The 19,382-nt window shown below is 43.9% G+C and overlaps 1 protein-coding gene across 1 annotated transcript; it reads right to left on the bottom strand.

The window, feature by feature from the left end:
• Positions 1-887: 887 nt before the first annotated feature.
• npas4l (neuronal PAS domain protein 4 like) lies at positions 888-18,622 on the bottom strand. Its single transcript, XM_038984449.1, has 9 exons — positions 17,981-18,622; positions 17,587-17,719; positions 16,565-16,728; positions 13,365-13,522; positions 9,064-9,163; positions 8,551-8,949; positions 6,710-6,845; positions 5,118-6,546; positions 888-1,800 (listed from the first exon to the last, which is right to left on the bottom strand). Exons 2-8 carry the CDS (start codon positions 17,694-17,696, stop codon positions 5,184-5,186), a joined length of 2,430 nt encoding a protein of 809 aa, XP_038840377.1. The 5' UTR covers positions 17,697-17,719; positions 17,981-18,622; the 3' UTR covers positions 888-1,800; positions 5,118-5,183.
• Positions 18,623-19,382: the final 760 nt, after the last annotated feature.

Raw genomic sequence — 19,382 nt, forward strand, 5'->3', positions numbered from 1 at the left:
ACATATGTCTCCTCTATCTGCCGTTTCCATTACATACTTCTCCTCTATCTGCCGTTTCATGAGATATGTCTCCTCTATCTGCCGTTTCATGACATATGTCTCCTCTATCTGCCGTTTCCATTACATGTCTTCTCTATCTGCCGTTTCCATTACATATGACTCCTCTATCTGCCGTTTCCATTACATATGTCTCCTCTATCTGCCGTTTCCATTACATGTCTCCTCTATCTGCCGTTTCCATTACATGTCTTCTCTATCTGCTGTTTCCATTACATATGTCTCCTCTATCTGGCGTTTCCATTACATATGTCTTCTCTATCTGCCGTTTCCATTACACATGTCTCCTCTATCTACCGTTTCCATTACATATGTCTCCTCTATCTGCCGTTTCCATTACATGTCTTCTCTATCTGCCGTTTCCATTACATATGTCTCCTCTATCTGCCGTTTCCATTACATATGTCTCCTCTATCTGCCGTTTCCATTACATGTCTTCTCTATCTGCCGTTTCCATTACATATGTCTCCTCTATCTGGCGTTTCCATTACATATGTCTCCTCTATCTGCCGTTTCCATTACGTCTCCTCTGCCGTTTCCATTACATATGTCTCAATGTGTTTTTTTTTGCGACACTGATTTTGTGGAATAAACCTGGGCCAATGGAAACCTGCCTCCTGATGGGCCAATGGAAACCTGCCTCCTGATAGGCCCAGGCAAGCACATTCATAGGGCTTTGTCAGGACAAGATCAGCTTTAAAACACATCTCTGCCTGTTCTTCTCATTCATGAGATACAGCTAGTTATTGTGATCATATCTTGTCTTGTAGCTTTTTTATTTTCTCATAACTAAGATATCACATCACAATCATATTTTATGAGTTTTAATAACTTGCATTGCAAAATTAGAAAACCAATTGCAAAAATACTTTGCTTTTGTACAATTACATCCAACCAAGCAGCATTTAATCAACACAACATATGTATTCAAGACAAATGTGCTGAATAATGGTTACCAATGGTTACAAAGAGTTTTCAGTAGCACAGCTAGTAGACAAACACGGGAATGAAACAATACGTAAAACAGTCATCTCTACCAATAAATACACGCACTTACTAAACAGTAGTTTCAGGCTGGGAATGAATGTAGTGGCATTATTGAGGTAGTTACTTCATTATCTTTTTAGCACCTATGGATGTTTCTTAAATGGCACCCTATATCCCCATAGAGCTCTGGGCAAGTAGTGCACTACACAGGGAACAGTGTGTGACTTGGGTCTGCTTCAACCTCCTCTGGAGGATCACGTCCCTGTGTGTGACATTAACTCAAAACAGCTCAAACACATCCAGAAAGTGCTCAGTAGTAAATCATCATGGTCCCTCAACATTCACATAAACATCAATTCTACATATGTGATCATCAGTTTTCTAGATGTAAAGAGTACAGTACCATGCTACCAGAATCATCACCAACACATGGTGAATTACAGCAGTCAACAGGTATCAATGTAGTTAACACAACCACAAAATAGTAACAATCTCCTCAGCAGTTTGGTCCACAAGGTTCACTTCCTCATCACAATTTCATTTACAAAAATAAGAGATATTCGGGAAACATGTTCCCTTGAAAAGTACCAACTACTAAATATTGTAGAAGTCTTTAAAAAGTATGTATTCTTTAAAAAAGTCTTCATTTTGGACTCTGGCTGGAAGGTTGGTTGTCATGACAATATGCCATACGAGGGTTAGTACTGTAAGTCTATTTAGACTCGTATCAGTACATGGATTCTTCAACAAGCCCATCTGAAATAGAATGGTAAAGTCGTTTTAGTGTCATTTCAACAATCATTTCAAGGATTTACTCAAATAAGAGTCAGTCAGACAACACACTGGAATGACCCATCCCCCCCTACCACAACTACCATGTTAAAATCATTCCTGTCATTATTGGTATTAATAAATGTATGTTATTATATATGTGTATAATGTGTTATAATCCCCTTGCAGGAGGTTGAGCTGTGTATAATGTGTTATAATCCCCTTGCAGGAGGTTGAGCTGTGTATAATGTGTTATAATCACCTTGCAGGAGGTTGAGCTGTGTATAATGTGTTATAATCCCCTTGCAGGAGGTTGAGCTGTGTATAATGTGTTATAATCCCCTTGCAGGAGGTTGAGCTGTGTATAATGTGTTATAATCACCTTGCAGGAGGTTGAGCTGTGTATAATGTGTTATAATCACCTTGCAGGAGGTTGAGCTGTGTATAATGTGTTATAATCACCTTGCAGGAGGTTGAGCTGTGTATAATGTGTTATAATCACCTTGCAGGAGGTTGAGCTGTGTATAATGTGTTATAATCACCTTGCAGGAGGTTGAGCTGTGTATAATGTGTTATAATCACCTTGCAGGAGGTTGAGCTGTGTATAATGTGTTATAATCACCTTGCTGGAGGTTGAGCTGTGTATAATGTGTTATAATCACCTTGCAGGAGGTTGAGCTGTGTATAATGTGTTATAATCACCTTGCAGGAGGTTGAGCTGTGTATAATGTGTTATAATCACCTTGCAGGAGGTTGAGCTGTGTATAATGTGTTATAATCACCTTGCAGGAGGTTGAGCTGTGTATAATGTGTTATAATCACCTTGCAGGAGGTTGAGCTGTGTATAATGTGTTATAATCCCCTTGCTGGAGGTTGAGCTGTGTATAATGTGTTATAATCCCCTTGCAGGAGGTTGAGCTGTGTATAATGTGTTATAATCACCTTGCAGGAGGTTGAGCTGTGTATAATGTGTTATAATCCCCTTGCAGGAGGTTGAGCTGTGTATAATGTGTTATAATCCCCTTGCAGGAGGTTGAGCTGTGTATAATGTGTTATAATTCCCTTGCAGGAGGTTGAGCTGTGTATAATGTGTTATAATCCCCTTGCAGGAGGTTGAGCTGTGTATAATGTGTTATAATCACCTTGCAGGAGGTTGAGCTGTGTATAATGTGTTATAATCCCCTTGCTGGAGGTTGAGCTGTGTATAATGTGTTATAATCCCCTTGCAGGAGGTTGAGCTGTGTATAATGTGTTATAATCACCTTGCAGGAGGTTGAGCTGTGTATAATGTGTTATAATCCCCTTGCAGGAGGTTGAGCTGTGTATAATGTGTTATAATCCCCTTGCAGGAGGTTGAGCTGTGTATAATGTGTTATAATTCCCTTGCAGGAGGTTGAGCTGTGTATAATGTGTTATAATCCCCTTGCAGGAGGTTGAGCTGTGTATAATGTGTTATAATTCCCTTGCAGGAGGTTGAGCTGTGTATAATGTGTTATAATCCCCTTGCAGGAGGTTGAGCTGTGTATAATGTGTTATAATCACCTTGCAGGAGGTTGAGCTGTGTATAATGTGTTATAATCACCTTGCAGGAGGTTGAGCTGTGTATAATGTGTTATAATCCCCTTGCAGGAGGTTGAGCTGTGTATAATGTGTTATAATCCCCTTGCAGGAGGTTGAGCTGTGTATAATGTGTTATAATCACCTTGCAGGAGGTTGAGCTGTGTATAATGTGTTATAATCCCCTTGCAGGAGGTTGAGCTGTGTATAATGTGTTATAATCCCCTTGCAGGAGGCTGAGCTGTGTATAATGTGTTATAATCCCCTTGCAGGAGGTTGAGCTGTGTATAATGTGTTATAATCCCCTTGCAGGAGGTTGAGCTGTGTATAATGTGTTATAATCCCCTTGCAGGAGGTTGAGCTGTGTATAATGTGTTATAATCCCCTTGCAGGAGGTTGAGCTGTGTATAATGTGTTATAATCCCCTTGCAGGAGGTTGAGCTGTGTATAATGTGTTATAATCCCCTTGCAGGAGGCTAAGCTGTGTATAATGTGTTATAATCCCCTTGCAGGAGGTTGAGCTGTGTATAATGTGTTATAATCCCCTTGCAGGAGGTTGAGCTGTGTATAATGTGTTATAATCCCCTTGCAGGAGGTTGAGCTGTGTATAATGTGTTATAATTCCCTTGCAGGAGGTTGAGCTGTGTATAATGTGTTATAATCCCCTTGCAGGAGGTTGAGCTGTGTATAATGTGTTATAATCACCTTGCAGGAGGTTGAGCTGTGTATAATGTGTTATAATCACCTTGCAGGAGGCTAAGCTGTGTATAATGTGTTATAATCCCCTTGCAGGAGGTTGAGCTGTGTATAATGTGTTATAATCCCCTTGCAGGAGGTTGAGCTGTGTATAATGTGTTATAATCACCTTGCAGGAGGTTGAGCTGTGTATAATGTGTTATAATCCCCTTGCAGGAGGTTGAGCTGTGTATAATGTGTTATAATCACCTTGCAGGAGGCTGAGCTGTGTATAATGTGTTATAATCCCCTTGCAGGAGGTTGAGCTGTGTATAATGTGTTATAATCCCCTTGCAGGAGGTTGAGCTGTGTATAATGTGTTATAATCCCCTTGCAGGAGGTTGAGCTGTGTATAATGTGTTATAATCCCCTTGCAGGAGGTTGAGCTGTGTATAATGTGTTATAATCCCCTTGCAGGAGGTTGAGCTGTGTATAATGTGTTATAATCCCCTTGCAGGAGGCTAAGCTGTGTATAATGTGTTATAATCCCCTTGCAGGAGGTTGAGCTGTGTATAATGTGTTATAATCCCCTTGCAGGAGGTTGAGCTGTGTATAATGTGTTATAATCCCCTTGCAGGAGGTTGAGCTGTGTATAATGTGTTATAATCCCCTTGCAGGAGGTTGAGCTGTGTATAATGTGTTATAATCACCTTGCAGGAGGCTGAGCTGTGTATAATGTGTTATAATCCCCTTGCAGGAGGTTGAGCTGTGTATAATGTGTTATAATCCCCTTGCAGGAGGTTGAGCTGTGTATAATGTGTTATAATCACCTTGCAGGAGGTTGAGCTGTGTATAATGTGTTATAATCCCCTTGCAGGAGGTTGAGCTGTGTATAATGTGTTATAATCCCCTTGCAGGAGGTTGAGCTGTGTATAATGTGTTATAATCACCTTGCTGGAGGTTGAGCTGTGTATAATGTGTTATAATCACCTTGCAGGAGGTTGAGCTGTGTATAATGTGTTATAATCACCTTGCTGGAGGTTGAGCTGTGTATAATGTGTTATAATCACCTTGATGGAGACTGTGGGGCAGGTTGAGTTGATGCAACTCAGAGGTCTGATTATGACAGCTTGTCCTCAGAGAGAAGGGATCCAGGTTAGCTGGGTGGAATGGGTCCAGGGGGAAGGAGAGAGAGAGGGATGAGGACTGTTCCAGGGAGAGAGCGAGGGAGGAGGAGTGTTCCAGGGGGAGGGAGAGAGAGAGGGATGAGGGGTGTGGCAGGGGGAGGGAGAGAGAGAGAGGGATGACTGCTCCATGGGTAGAGGGTCCACTAGAGAAGACAGAGCCAGGGTGGAAGGGTCCTGAGGTTGGTAGCAGTGAGACAGACTCCCAGGTCCCTGAACCATGCTCAGATCCTTCAGGAGACGATCAAACACTCCCTCATCCAGGACCAGCTCCGGCTTGATGTGGAGGGGGACAGGGGAGGGACCTGGGAGCTGTGCCCAGGGAAGGGGTTCTGAGCTGGGCTGAGGTGGGGTCTGGATGGGGCTCAGGGTGTTGAACAGGTCGAAGCTGGAGGCCAGAGAGGAGATCTGCTGGGCTAGGATACTGATCTCTACCTTGTCTCTGTCACTGTAGAGGAAGGAGAGGTCGGAGGTCGGGGAGGGGTTAGGGGTCAGCAGGCCTCCAATAGGAGGAGAGACAGTCTGAGGTATATGGTGGCTCTGGTATGGACTGGTAGCACCACCTAGAAGCTGAACTGAGAGGCTGTATGGACTGGTGGCACCACCTTGTGGCTGAACCGAGAGGCTGTAGTCTTCAGTATGGATGGTGATAGGGCAGTCTGCTGAACTCTCTAACAGGTCTGATACAGATAGACAGTCAGGGACCAGCCGGGCATCAGCAGGGCATGCTGAGCAATCATACTGGGGAGAAGAAGGGCAGGACTGAGGAGAGAATGCGTCAGTCTGGCTGAAGATACCCTGGTGGAAGGACTGCTCCGAGCCGGGCTGGAAGGACCTAGAGGGGGAGAGGAGGCAGGAAGGCCCAGTCCCTACCTCAGTCCCTCCTTCAGGGCAATGGTAGTAGGAGGTTAAGTTCTCTGTGTTGCCATACACATCCAACAGGGAGTCAGAGCTGGTGTTGTCCTGCTGTGTTGGAGAGTGGGAGGAGTTGGAGGAGGAGCTGTAGTGGGAGGAGGTGGGGCTGTAGGGAGGGGTGGAGAAGGCGGCGACAGGTGAGGCCTGGGAGGAGGAGCTACATGATGTCACGTAGAACATAGTATTAGATTCTGCTGTCTGTCTCCTGCTGGTCTTAGACCTGTTCTCAGTCTCAGATATACTACTGTACTGACTGAACGCTCTGGGTCTCTTTAGGTCCCTGGTGGGGCAATAGCTCTGGGTCAGCTGGGGGGTGGGAGAGGGGCAGTAGGGCTGAAGAGGAGAGGCTCTGAAAGCATCGCTGTTGATCTTTTTTCTCAGATACATGGCTTCTGTTTCACTGTGAAGGAAAGAATACAAGTTACTCCAGTCTCTAAGAGCAAAGTTACTCAATACAGGCAGCTACAATTATTACTACATATCTCTTTTTATTATTTCATTTTTCAAGACAAAACAATAATCAAACTGTAAGCATTCATGAAAGCATTCAGAGCATCTAGTACCTGATAATGTAGTTACAGCAGCTCACTTCCTGGTTCCCAGAATGCTTAGCGGCTCTAGTGTAGATCCAGGACCACGAGAGGTCGCTGTGTTGGAGCCTCAGAACCATCTCCATCTGCCCACCCTCGTCTGCCTGCACTGGGTGAGGAGAGGACAGAAATGCATTACTATCATGTCCACTATATTTCTCTAGCATCTTACACTAAGGAAGACTACTGTTCATATATAACAACGTGAGATGCTTCCATTTGGGTTCGTCATTGTTATTTCTTATAATATGTTAGAATATAGTATAACAGGTATAATGTAGTATTATATAAACTCAGCAAAAATAGAAACATCCCTTTTTCAGGACCCTGTCTTTCAAAGATAATTCATAAAAATCCAAATAACTTCACAGATCTTCATTGTAAAGGGTTTAAACACTGTTTCCCATGCTTGTTCAATGAACCATAAATAATTAATGAACATGCACCTGTGGAACGGTCGTTAAGACACTAACAGCTTACAGACGGTAGGCAATTAAGGTCACAGTTATGAAAACGTAGGACACTAAAGAGGCCTTTCTACTGACTCTGAAAAACACCAAAAGAAAGATGCCTAGGGTCCCTGCTCATCTGCGTGAACGTGCTACAGGCATGCTGCAAGGAGGCATGAGGACTGCAGATGTGGTCAGGGCAATACATTGCCATGTCCATACTGTGAGACGCCTAAGACAGCGCTACAGGGAGACAGGATGGACAGCTGATCGTCCTCGCAGTGGCAGACCACGTGTAACAACACCTGCACAGGATCGGTACATCCGAACGTCACACCTGCGGGACAAGTACAGGATGGCAACAACAACTGCCCGAGTTACACCAGGAACGCACAATCCCTCCATCAGTGCTCAGACTGTCCGCAATAGGCTGAGAGAGGCTGGACTGAGGGCTTGTAGGCCTGTTGTAAAGCAGGTCCTCACCAGACATCACCGGCAACAACGTCTCCTATGGGCACAAACCCACCGTCGCTGGACCAGACAGGACTGGCAAAAAGTGCTGACGAGTCACGGTTTTGTCTCACCAGGGGTGATGGTTAGATTTGGGTTTATCGTCAAAGGAATGAGCGTTACACTGAGGCCTGTAACTCTGGAGCGGGATTGATTTGGAGGTGGAGGGTCCATCGTGGTTTGGGGCGGTGTGTCACAGCATCATCAGACTGAGCTTATTGTCATTGCAGGCAACCTCATCGCTGTGCGTTACAGGGAAGACATCCTCCTCCCTCATGTGGTACCCTTCCTGCAGGCTCATCCTGACATGACCCTCCAGCATGACAATGCCACCAGCCATACTACTTGTTCTGTGCGTGATTTCCTGCAAGACGGAATGTCAGAGTTCTGCCATGGCCAGCGAAGAGCCCAGATCTCAATCCCATTGAGCACGTCTGGGACCTGTTGGATCGGAGGGTGAGGGCTATGGCCATTCCCCCCAGAAATGTCCGGGATCTTGCAGGTGCCTTGGTGGAAGATTGGAGTAACATCTCACAGCAAAAATTGGCAAACCTGGTGCAGTCCATGAGGAGGAGATGCACTGCAGTACTTAATGCAGCTGGTGGCCACACCAGATACTGACTGTTACTTTTGATTTTGACTCCCCCTTTGATCAGGGACACATTATTCCATTTCTGTTTGTCACATGTCTGTGGAACTTGTTCAGTTTATGTCTCAGTTGTTGAATCTTGTTTCGTTCATACAAATATTTACACATGTTAAGTTTGCTGAAAATAAACGCAGTTGACAGTGAGAGGACGTTTCTTTTTTTGCTGAGTTTAGTATCAAGGGTAGTTTTAATGTTTTTCTACTTACTCAGACTCTTATGTGAGTAGGCACTCAAGGAGAGGTCTTCAGGGTGGAGGAGGCTGTACCACGATCGACCAATCAGCTCCTCCGATGAGTAGCCCAAGTAAAACACAACACTTTCGTCCAGGTGACTGAAGCTCATGTCTGGTCTGTGGAGGCTGGTGAAGGAGGAGGAGCAGGAGGAGAAGGTGCTGTTGCCTAGGTGGTTCACTGTGGGTGTGCAGAGAGCCAAGAACACCCTCTCCACAGGAGGGCCAGATCGGCTACGGTCTGGGGAGGATGTGGGGGTGGACTGGGGGGATTGTGGGACGGTCTGGTAGTGTCCCCGGACCATTATAGAACAGCAGCTACCATACTCTAGTCTGAAGGCCTTGGAGGTGTGCATTCGACACACAAAACTCCTCTCTACAGGGGAACAGAACAATAATATGAGATCAGTCTCGTCCTCCACCTCCGTTTCACGAGCTCTTAAATCTGTTCATTTGATTTGATTTTTCTTTAGATAGTATAGTCTCTTACCAGTTGACGTTGTGTTGTCTGTCTCCAGGTTAGATCTAACTGTCTCCACGTCCTGACTCTCCACCAGGTCATAGAAGGTGTCTCCCTGAAGAACATCAACCTATAAGAGAGAAGAAGAAAGGATAAACTTTAGTGACTAACATCTTGCCCTACACAGCATTCAGTAACACAGCAGATGTGATGTTACAGAATAACATCTTGCCCTACACAGCATTCAGTAACACAGCAGATGTGATGTTACAGAATAACATCTTGCCCTACACAGCATTCAGTAACACAGCAGATGTGATGTTACAGAATAACATCTTGCCCTACACAGCATTCAGTAACACAGCAGATGTGATGTTACAGAATAACATCCTGCCCTACACAGCATTCAGTAACACAGCAGATGTGATGTTACAGAATAACATCCTGCCCTACACAGCATTCAGTAACACAGCAGATGTGATGTTACAGAATAACATCCTGCCCTACACAGCATTCAGTAACACAGCAGATGTGATGTTACAGAACCACATCTTGCCCTACACAGCATTCAGTAACACAGCAGATGTGATGTTACAGAACCAGAGAATAACATCTTGCCCTACACAGCATTCAGTAACACAGCAGATGTGATGTTACAGAACCAGAGAATAACATCTTGCCCTACACAGCATTCAGTAACACAGCAGATGTGATGTTACAGAATAACATCTTGCCCTACACAGCATTCAGTAACACAGCAGATGTGATGTTACAGAATAACATCCTGCCCTACACAGCATTCAGTAACACAGCAGATGTGATGTTACAGAATAACATCCTGCCCTACACAGCATTCAGTAACACAGCAGATGTGATGTTACAGAACCAGAGAATAACATCTTGCCCTACACAGCATTCAGTAACACAGCAGATGTGATGTTACAGAATAACATCTTGCCCTACACAGCATTCAGTAACACAGCAGATGCGATGTTACAGAATAACATCCTGCCCTACACAGCATTCAGTAACACAGCAGATGTGATGTTACAGAACCACAGAATAACATCTTGCCCTACACAGCATTCAGTAACACAGCAGATGTGATGTTACAGAATAACATCCTGCCCTACACAGCATTCAGTAACACAGCAGATGTGATGTTACAGAATAACATCCTGCCCTACACAGCATTCAGTAACACAGCAGATGTGATGTTACAGAATAACATCCTGCCCTACACAGCATTCAGTAACACAGCAGATGCGATGTTACAGAACCAGAGAATAACATCTTGCCCTACACAGCATTCAGTAACACAGCAGATGTGATGTTACAGAATAACATCCTGCCCTACACAGCATTCAGTAACACAGCAGATGTGATGTTACAGAATAACATCCTGCCCTACACAGCATTCAGTAACACAGCAGATGCGATGTTACAGAACCAGAGAATAACATCTTGCCCTACACAGCATTCAGTAACACAGCAGATGTGATGTTACAGAACCAGAGAATAACATCTTGCCCTACACAGCATTCAGTAACACAGCAGATGCGATGTTACAGAATAACATCTTGCCCTACACAGCATTCAGTAACACAGCAGATGTGATGTTACAGAACCACAGAATAACATCTTGCCCTACACAGCATTCAGTAACACAGCAGATGTGATGTTACAGAACCACAGAATAACATCTTGCCCTACACAGCATTCAGTAACACAGCAGATGTGATGTTACAGAATAACATCCTGCCCTACACAGCATTCAGTAACACAGCAGATGTGATGTTACAGAATAACATCCTGCCCTACACAGCATTCAGTAACACAGCAGATGTGATGTTACAGAATAACATCTTGCCCTACACAGCATTCAGTAACACAGCAGATGTGATGTTACAGAACCACAGAATAACATCCTGCCCTACAGGGCATTCAGTAACACAGCAGATGTGATGTTACAGAATAACATCTTGCCCTACACAGCATTCAGTAACACAGCAGATGTGATGTTACAGAATAACATCTTGCCCTACACAGCATTCAGTAACACAGCAGATGTGATGTTACAGAATAACATCCTGCCCTACACAGCATTCAGTAACACAGCAGATGTGATGTTACAGAACCACATCTTGCCCTACACAGCATTCAGTAACACAGCAGATGTGATGTTACAGAACCAGAGAATAACATCTTGCCCTACACAGCATTCAGTAACACAGCAGATGTGATGTTACAGAATAACATCCTGCCCTACACAGCATTCAGTAACACAGCAGATGTGATGTTACAGAACCAGAGAATAACATCTTGCCCTACACAGCATTCAGTAACACAGCAGATGTGATGTTACAGAATAACATCCTGCCCTACACAGCATTCAGTAACACAGCAGATGTGATGTTACAGAATAACATCCTGCCCTACACAGCATTCAGTAACACAGCAGATGTGATGTTACAGAACCACAGAATAACATCTTGCCCTACACAGCATTCAGTAACACAGCAGATGTGATGTTACAGAACCAGAGAATAACATCTTGCCCTACACAGCATTCAGTAACACAGCAGATGTGATGTTACAGAATAACATCTTGCCCTACACAGCATTCAGTAACACAGCAGATGTGATGTTACAGAATAACATCCTGCCCTACACAGCATTCAGTAACACAGCAGATGTGATGTTACAGAACCAGAGAATAACATCTTGCCCTACACAGCATTCAGTAACACAGCAGATGTGATGTTACAGAATAACATCCTGCCCTACACAGCATTCAGTAACACAGCAGATGTGATGTTACAGAACCACAGAATAACATCTTGCCCTACACAGCATTCAGTAACACAGCAGATGTGATGTTACAGAACCAGTGAATAACATCTTGCCCTACACAGCATTCAGTAACACAGCAGATGTGATGTTACAGAATAACATCCTGCCCTACACAGCATTCAGTAACACAGCAGATGTGATGTTACAGAATAACATCTTGCCCTACACAGCATTCAGTAACACAGCAGATGTGATGTTACAGAATAACATCCTGCCCTACACAGCATTCAGTAACACAGCAGATGTGATGTTACAGAACCACAGAATAACATCTTGCCCTACACAGCATTCAGTAACACAGCAGATGTGATGTTACAGAATAACATCCTGCCCTACACAGCATTCAGTAACACAGCAGATGTGATGTTACAGAACCAGAGAATAACATCTTGCCCTACACAGCATTCAGTAACACAGCAGATGTGATGTTACAGAATAACATCCTGCCCTACACAGCATTCAGTAACACAGCAGATGTGATGTTACAGAATAACATCCTGCCCTACACAGCATTCAGTAACACAGCAGATGTGATGTTACAGAACCAGAGAATAACATCTTGCCCTACACAGCATTCAGTAACACAGCAGATGTGATGTTACAGAATAACATCTTGCCCTACACAGCATTCAGTAACACAGCAGATGTGATGTTACAGAATAACATCCTGCCCTACACAGCATTCAGTAACACAGCAGATGTGATGTTACAGAATAACATCCTGCCCTACACAGCATTCAGTAACACAGCAGATGTGATGTTACAGAATAACATCCTGCCCTACACAGCATTCAGTAACACAGCAGATGTGATGTTACAGAACCAGAGAATAACATCTTGCCCTACACAGCATTCAGTAACACAGCAGATGTGATGTTACAGAATAACATCTTGCCCTACACAGCATTCAGTAACACAGCAGATGTGATGTTACAGAATAACATCCTGCCCTACACAGCATTCAGTAACACAGCAGATGTGATGTTACAGAACCACAGAATAACATCTTGCCCTACACAGCATTCAGTAACACAGCAGATGTGATGTTACAGAACCAGAGAATAACATCTTGCCCTACACAGCATTCAGTAACACAGCAGATGTGATGTTACAGAACCAGAGAATAACATCTTGCCCTACACAGCATTCAGTAACACAGCAGATGTGATGTTACAGAATAACATCCTGCCCTACACAGCATTCAGTAACACAGCAGATGTGATGTTACAGAACCAGAGAATAACATCTTGCCCTACACAGCATTCAGTAACACAGCAGATGTGATGTTACAGAACCAGAGAATAACATCTTGCCCTACACAGCATTCAGTAACACAGCAGATGTGATGTTACAGAATAACATCCTGCCCTACACAGCATTCAGTAACACAGCAGATGTGATGTTACAGAATAACAATGTTCTATTACAATTCCATATATTTTGGAGTCAGTCCAGGTCTTCATCAGGTTGGTACTCACCATGGAGAGCCCCAGGTAATCAGAGACGTTCTCGGAGACATAGACCAGCTTGCCCTGGGAGGAGAGGATCAGAATGAAACCATGCAAGGCTGGGAGGAAGGTCTCGTACAGAGGACAGGAGGAGGAAGAGGAGAGACAACTCTGATCAGCTGATAATCCTGGAAGAGGAAGAAATACAACTCAGGATTAGCTTCATCTCAACATCACAGAGAACTCAGTAGGTATGGGTCCATGTCTCAACAGGTATGGGTCCATGTCTCAACAGGTATGGGTCCATGTCTCAACAGGTATGGGTCCATGTCTCAACAGGTATGGGTCCATGTCTCAACAGGTATGGGTCCATGTCTCAACAGGTATGGATCCATGTCTCAACAGGTATGGATCCATGTCTCAACAGGTATGGATCCATGTCTCAACAGGTATGGATCCATGTCTCAACAGGTATGGGTCCATGTCTCAACAGGTATGGGTCCATGTCTCAACAGGTATGGATCCATGTCTCAACAGGTATGGATCCATGTCTCAACAGGTATGGATCCATGTCTCAACAGGTATGGATCCAGCACAAGACCTTGGAAGATATACTGTTAAAAAGACATGTTTAAATTGACAGGACGTTTCAATCATCCGTTCTAAGACGCCTTAGCATCCATTCTTCAAGTTGAAAATGTCCTACAGTTCTAACTGGGTTTGGGTAGGTTACTTTTTAAATGCAGTTCCGTTACAGTTACCTGTCCAAAATTGTCATCAGTAACTTTTGGATTATCCAAACTCAGAAATGTAATCTGACTACATTCAGTTACTTTTAGATTACATTTCTCTTTAGAGACATTAGAAGAAGACAAAAATGTGTGTTACCAATTAAACGACATCTATTGCAGGATAAATCAATGTTAAAGTTTACATAGCTGGACATATATGGATGTTACATTTTACTTTATGGGTTGGTAATGTAGGCTTCTTCTAATGCTTTCTACTACATATAATAATACGATTAAATTATATCTTTACATTCATATATATCATTTATAAGTCCAAACATGGCCGGGACCCACACTATGCAGCTGTTGCAAGAGTGCATTTGTCACTGGCTGTCCACTGGTTTCAAAAACACTGATTGATAGGCAGCTTAAACTTCTTGAATTCAACCATTATTGGGTTCAAATACACATTTAGATTTGTGAACAGCTGTCCACAACAACCACAATCCGTAAGGCACAAATAGCTAAATGAGGGAGCAGCAGTGTGATTCCCATCTGTGGATCTGTAGATATCAATAATAAGTGATATCCGTATCGTTGTCGACTACACCACTGCTGTCATCATTACCTCCAAGCGTTTATTCAAGTTGGATAATCTTTGGATGCCGACAGCAGTCGCACCATTGAAAGACATAGCTTGGACTGTAGCCTACAAAAAGCTTATTCCTGCTCTTTCCCTGCGATCCATCAAACACATTTGGTGTGTCATCATAGTGGTCTCTGACTTGTGGTCAGACTCGCTCAGGTGGAACAAACTTACATTTGTGCCTTTTTTCAATGTTGATTTGAATGTCATGGAAAAACAGAGAAGTGTCAAAGATTTTTTTTTAATCGCAAACATCCTTTCTGAATTTAAAAGTAATCCTAAAAATTAGTGTTTCAAAAGTATCTGTAATCTGATCCTAATGGGGATCCATAATAAACCCCAGGAAGAGTAGCTGTTGCCTTGGCAGGAACTAATGGGGATCCATAATAAACCCCAGGAAGAGTAGCTGCTGCCTTGGCAGGAACTAATGGGGATCCATAATAAACCCCAGGAAGAGTAGCTGCTGTCTTGACAGGAACTAATGGGGATCCATAATAAACCCCAGGAAGAGTAGCTGCTGTCTTGGCAGGAACTAATGGGGATCCATAATAAACCCCAGGAAGAGTAGCTGCTGCCTTGGCAGGAACTAATGGGGATCCATAATAAACCCCAGGAAGAGTAGCTGCTACCTTGGCAGGAACTAATGGGGATCCATAATAAACCCCAGGAAGAGTAGCTGCTGCCTTGGCAGGAACTAATGGGGATCCATAATAAACCCCAGGAAGAGTAGCTGCTGTCTTGGCAGGAACTAATGGGGATCCATAATAAACCCCAGGAAGAGTAGCTGCTGCCTTGGCAGGAACTAATGGGGATCCATAATAAACCCCAGGAAGAGTAGCTGCTGCCTTGGCAGGAACTAATGGGGATCCATAATAAACCCCAGGAAGAGTAGCTGCTACCTTGGCAGGAACTAATGGGGATCCATAATAAACCCCAGGAAGAGTAGCTGCTGCCTTGGCAGGAACTAATGGGGATCCATAATAAACCCCAGGAAGAGTAGCTGCTGCCTTGGCAGGAACTAATGGGGATCCATAATAAACCCCAGGAAGAGTAGCTGCTACCTTGGCAGGAACTAATGGGGATCCATAATAAACCCCAGGAAGAGTAGCTGCTGTCTTGGCAGGAACTAATGGGGATCCATAATAAACCCCAGGAAGAGTAGCCGCTGCCTTGGCATGAACTAATGGGGATCCATAATAAACCCCAGGAAGAGTAGCTGCTGCCTTGGCAGGAACTAATGGGGATCCATAATAAACCCCAGGAAGAGTTGCTGCTGCCTTGGCAGGAACTAATGGGGATCCATAATAAACCCCAGGAAGAGTAGCTGCTGCCTTGGCAGGAACTAATGGGGATCCATAATAAACCCCAGGAAGAGTAGCCGCTGCCTTGGCATGAACTAATGGGGATCCATAATAAACCCCAGGAAGAGTAGCTGCTGCCTTGGCAGGAACTAATGGGGATCCATAATAAACCCCAGGAAGAGTTGCTGCTGCCTTGGCAGGAACTAATGGGGATCCATAATAAACCCCAGGAAGAGTAGCTGCTGCCTTGGCAGGAACTAATGGGGATCCATAATAAACCCCAGGAAGAGTAGCTGCTGCCTTGGCAGGAACTAATGGGGATCCATAATAAACCCCAGGAAGAGTAGCTGCTGCCTTGGCAGGAACTAATGGGGATCCATAATAAACCCCAGGAAGAGTAGCTGCTGCCTTGGCAGGAACTAATGGGGACCCATAATAAAAACACATACAAATACACCCATTCTTAAAGATGAGAATGTCCTACTGGTTCCGTACTTTCAACTGTTCTAGTGGTTCCGTACATGACAGTTCCTCTCCTGGTTTTGTACTCACCCTTATACAGAAAGCTCTTCCTGATGTATGCTGTGATAACTGCCATGCTGTGGAGGTATGACAGTCTGTCCTGGTCCTCCTGAGGGATGGGGAGCAGAGTTCTCATGTTCCTGATCTCAGAGTTGATCTGGTCCCTCCTGGCTTTAGACGCTCCCTTAGTAGACCTGCGTAGCAACACCATGTTCACAGGTCAGGATATGACGGACCAGAGAGGGCAGAGGTAGAACTGAGCACAGGGTATGCTACTACGTCCAAACTCTTCCTAGTCTCTCTCAATCTAGTGAAAAGCTGCTCTTTGTTACATGGCAAAAATAATCCAAAGTCAAAACTGAGAAAATGTGTTACTTTCCGGCTTCTCACTGTGCCTTAGTAAAGGAAAAGCCGAACTCTAGCCGGTTTTTGTCGGTAGAGAAGAGAGCTCTCTAGCCGGTTTTTGTCGGTAGAGAAGAGAGCTCTCTAGCCGGTTTTTGTCGGTAGAGAAGAGAGCTCTCTAGCCGGTTTTTGTCGGTAGAGAAGAGAGCTCTCTAGCCGGTTTTTGTCGGTAGAGAAGAGAGCTCTCTAGCCGGTTTTTGTCGGTAGAGAAGAGAGCTCTCTAGCCGGTTTTTGTCGGTAGAGAAGAGAGCTCTCTAGCCGGTTTTTGTCGGTAGAGAAGAGAGCTCTCTAGCCGGTTTTTGTCGGTAGAGCCAGAGGCAGCATCAGAGAGCGTCAGACAGAAAGCAGGAGGCTGGACTACATACACTCCTCTATCCCTAGCTAACATTAGCCACAACAAATTGGAAGTCGTAATTTATAAGTATTGCAAATTCGTAACATATTGTATGAATCGTAATTCATATTATATCACACGAATTGTAATTAGAAACATAGCATACAAACTGGATGAATGACATCCACAAGTTAATATATACCAACGTATGGTATGTAGAGTTCCTATGCTATGTCCGCCCCTGAGTCCAGGTCCCAGCAGTTTGACTCTGCCACTAGAAGCCGCGCACGGACGGAGCCAGTCAGGCTGCACTAACCTGAATCTCTTGCAGAGTCCCCGGTGGCTTTCTGTCTCCCGGGTGAAGAGATGAGAGGAGCAGCGCTCACTGCTCCATGGACGTTCACACGACTCACAACAAACCGTCATTCTGACACTCGTTGTTTCAACACCTAAAAGTACAGATATGATCAAATCAGACATTTATCTATCTTCGTGATAAATACAGTCGACTTTGCAACGCAACATAGAAAAGAAATGAACTATTTCCAATTAACAGAAATGAACAAGGGAAAACCGCTAATTCCCATATATGAACTATTGGTTGACCATTTAAATACATATTAAAGAGAACATCATTTGGAAACACAACGCACCGCTGGGAATAAAAGATTGAGATGTGTTTAGCCTAAAAATTCCGATATTCTCCTTACTTTCAGACGGTCTATCTATTTGGTTGTGTCCAGCCTGTCTGCCCCTCTCCTTTATAGTCGTGCCAGCCTTAACCCGACACCTTGTTTAAACTCTGCGGAAGAAAGAGAAGAAAACCGTGTAACGTTACATGTTGTGACGTATGACAAGTGGAGGATATATTTAGTTACGCGCTCTGTAAAAAAGAACTGCAGCGTCGGACTGCCCCCCCGCCAGAGCGGAGCGGTGGGATAACAGATACACAAACACACGATGCTTTTAAATGACCATTATTCCCAAGTCTTAGAATATATATTAGGAAATGGGAAATTATCAGAATAACAAGTGGCTTTCACAGAAAATCTAGAGAAACCCATCGTTGTAGGATAATTGGAACAAGTGGTCAAAGCGATACACAAACTACTAAGAGAAATAACAAGGACTATCTAACGATATCGGGAACTCCCATTTGATCAAACTGAATACTCTGTTCAATCCAATCCAACACCTAGAACTGGACTGTACATAAGGGGCTATGCTACAGGGCTTAAAATGTTCGTCTCGAACTGCTGCTAATAATGATCATAGGTGTACACACTGTGAAATACAAAGAAGCTCAACTTCCTGTCATTTAAAAGTTGGTCACATGACTACACTGTGAAGAAGTGGCCCACAAGTCAATTATATTCTACCTTGCAATGTCATTTAATTTCAATGACAAGGATACAATGTTGATTCAACCAGTGTGCCCAGTGGGGGGGGGGGGGGGGGGGGGGGTCAAGGACAGGCAATCTTCCAGTTCCATGTTATAGGCTAATAAGTAGTTGTTCAGTAACACACCATGGATGCAATAAAAACATACAATAGACCTGGTAGGAGAAACAGATCAGTAGGAGAAACAGATCAGTGGGAGAATCAGATCAGTGGGAGAAATCAGATCAGTAGGAGAAACAGATCAGTAGGAGAAACAGATCAATAGGAGAAACAGATCAGTAGGAGAAACAGATCAATAGGAGAAACAGATCAGTAGGAGAAACAGATCAGTGGGAGAAACAGATCAGTGGGAGAAACAGATCAGTAGGAGAAACAGATCAGTAGGAGAAACAGATCAGTAGGAGAAACAGATCAGTAGGAGAAACAGATCAATAGGAGAAACAGATCAGTAGGAGAAACAGATCAGTAGGAGAAACAGATCAGTAGGAGAAACAAATCAGTAGGAGAAACAGATCAGTAGGAGAAACAGATCAGTAGGAGAAACAGATCAGTAGGAGACAGGTAACCTATATCTCTCCATGGTTGGAGCATAACTAGCAATGGTAGTGTTGAGGATAACCTCATATAGATACTCTGAATGGTAATGTTGAGGATAACCTCATATAGATACTATGAATGGCAATGTTGAGGATAACCTCATATAGATACTAT

Source organism: Salvelinus namaycush, unplaced genomic scaffold, assembly GCF_016432855.1.
Source record: "Salvelinus namaycush isolate Seneca unplaced genomic scaffold, SaNama_1.0 Scaffold241, whole genome shotgun sequence".
Lineage (NCBI taxonomy): Eukaryota > Metazoa > Chordata > Actinopteri > Salmoniformes > Salmonidae > Salvelinus > Salvelinus namaycush.

Excerpts from the sequence above, each read along its gene's own strand:
- npas4l (XM_038984449.1), bottom strand. The coding sequence starts at position 17,696 with ATGACGGTTTGTTGTGAGTCGTGTGAACGTCCATGGAGCAGTGAGCGC. Across the intron at positions 8,950-9,063 it reads AGACAACACAACGTCAACTG|AGAGGAGTTTTGTGTGTCGA; the intron begins GTAAGAGACTAT and ends GTTCCCCTGTAG. Across the intron at positions 6,547-6,709 it reads TGCTGTAACTACATTATCAG|TGAAACAGAAGCCATGTATC; the intron begins GTACTAGATGCT and ends TTTCCTTCACAG.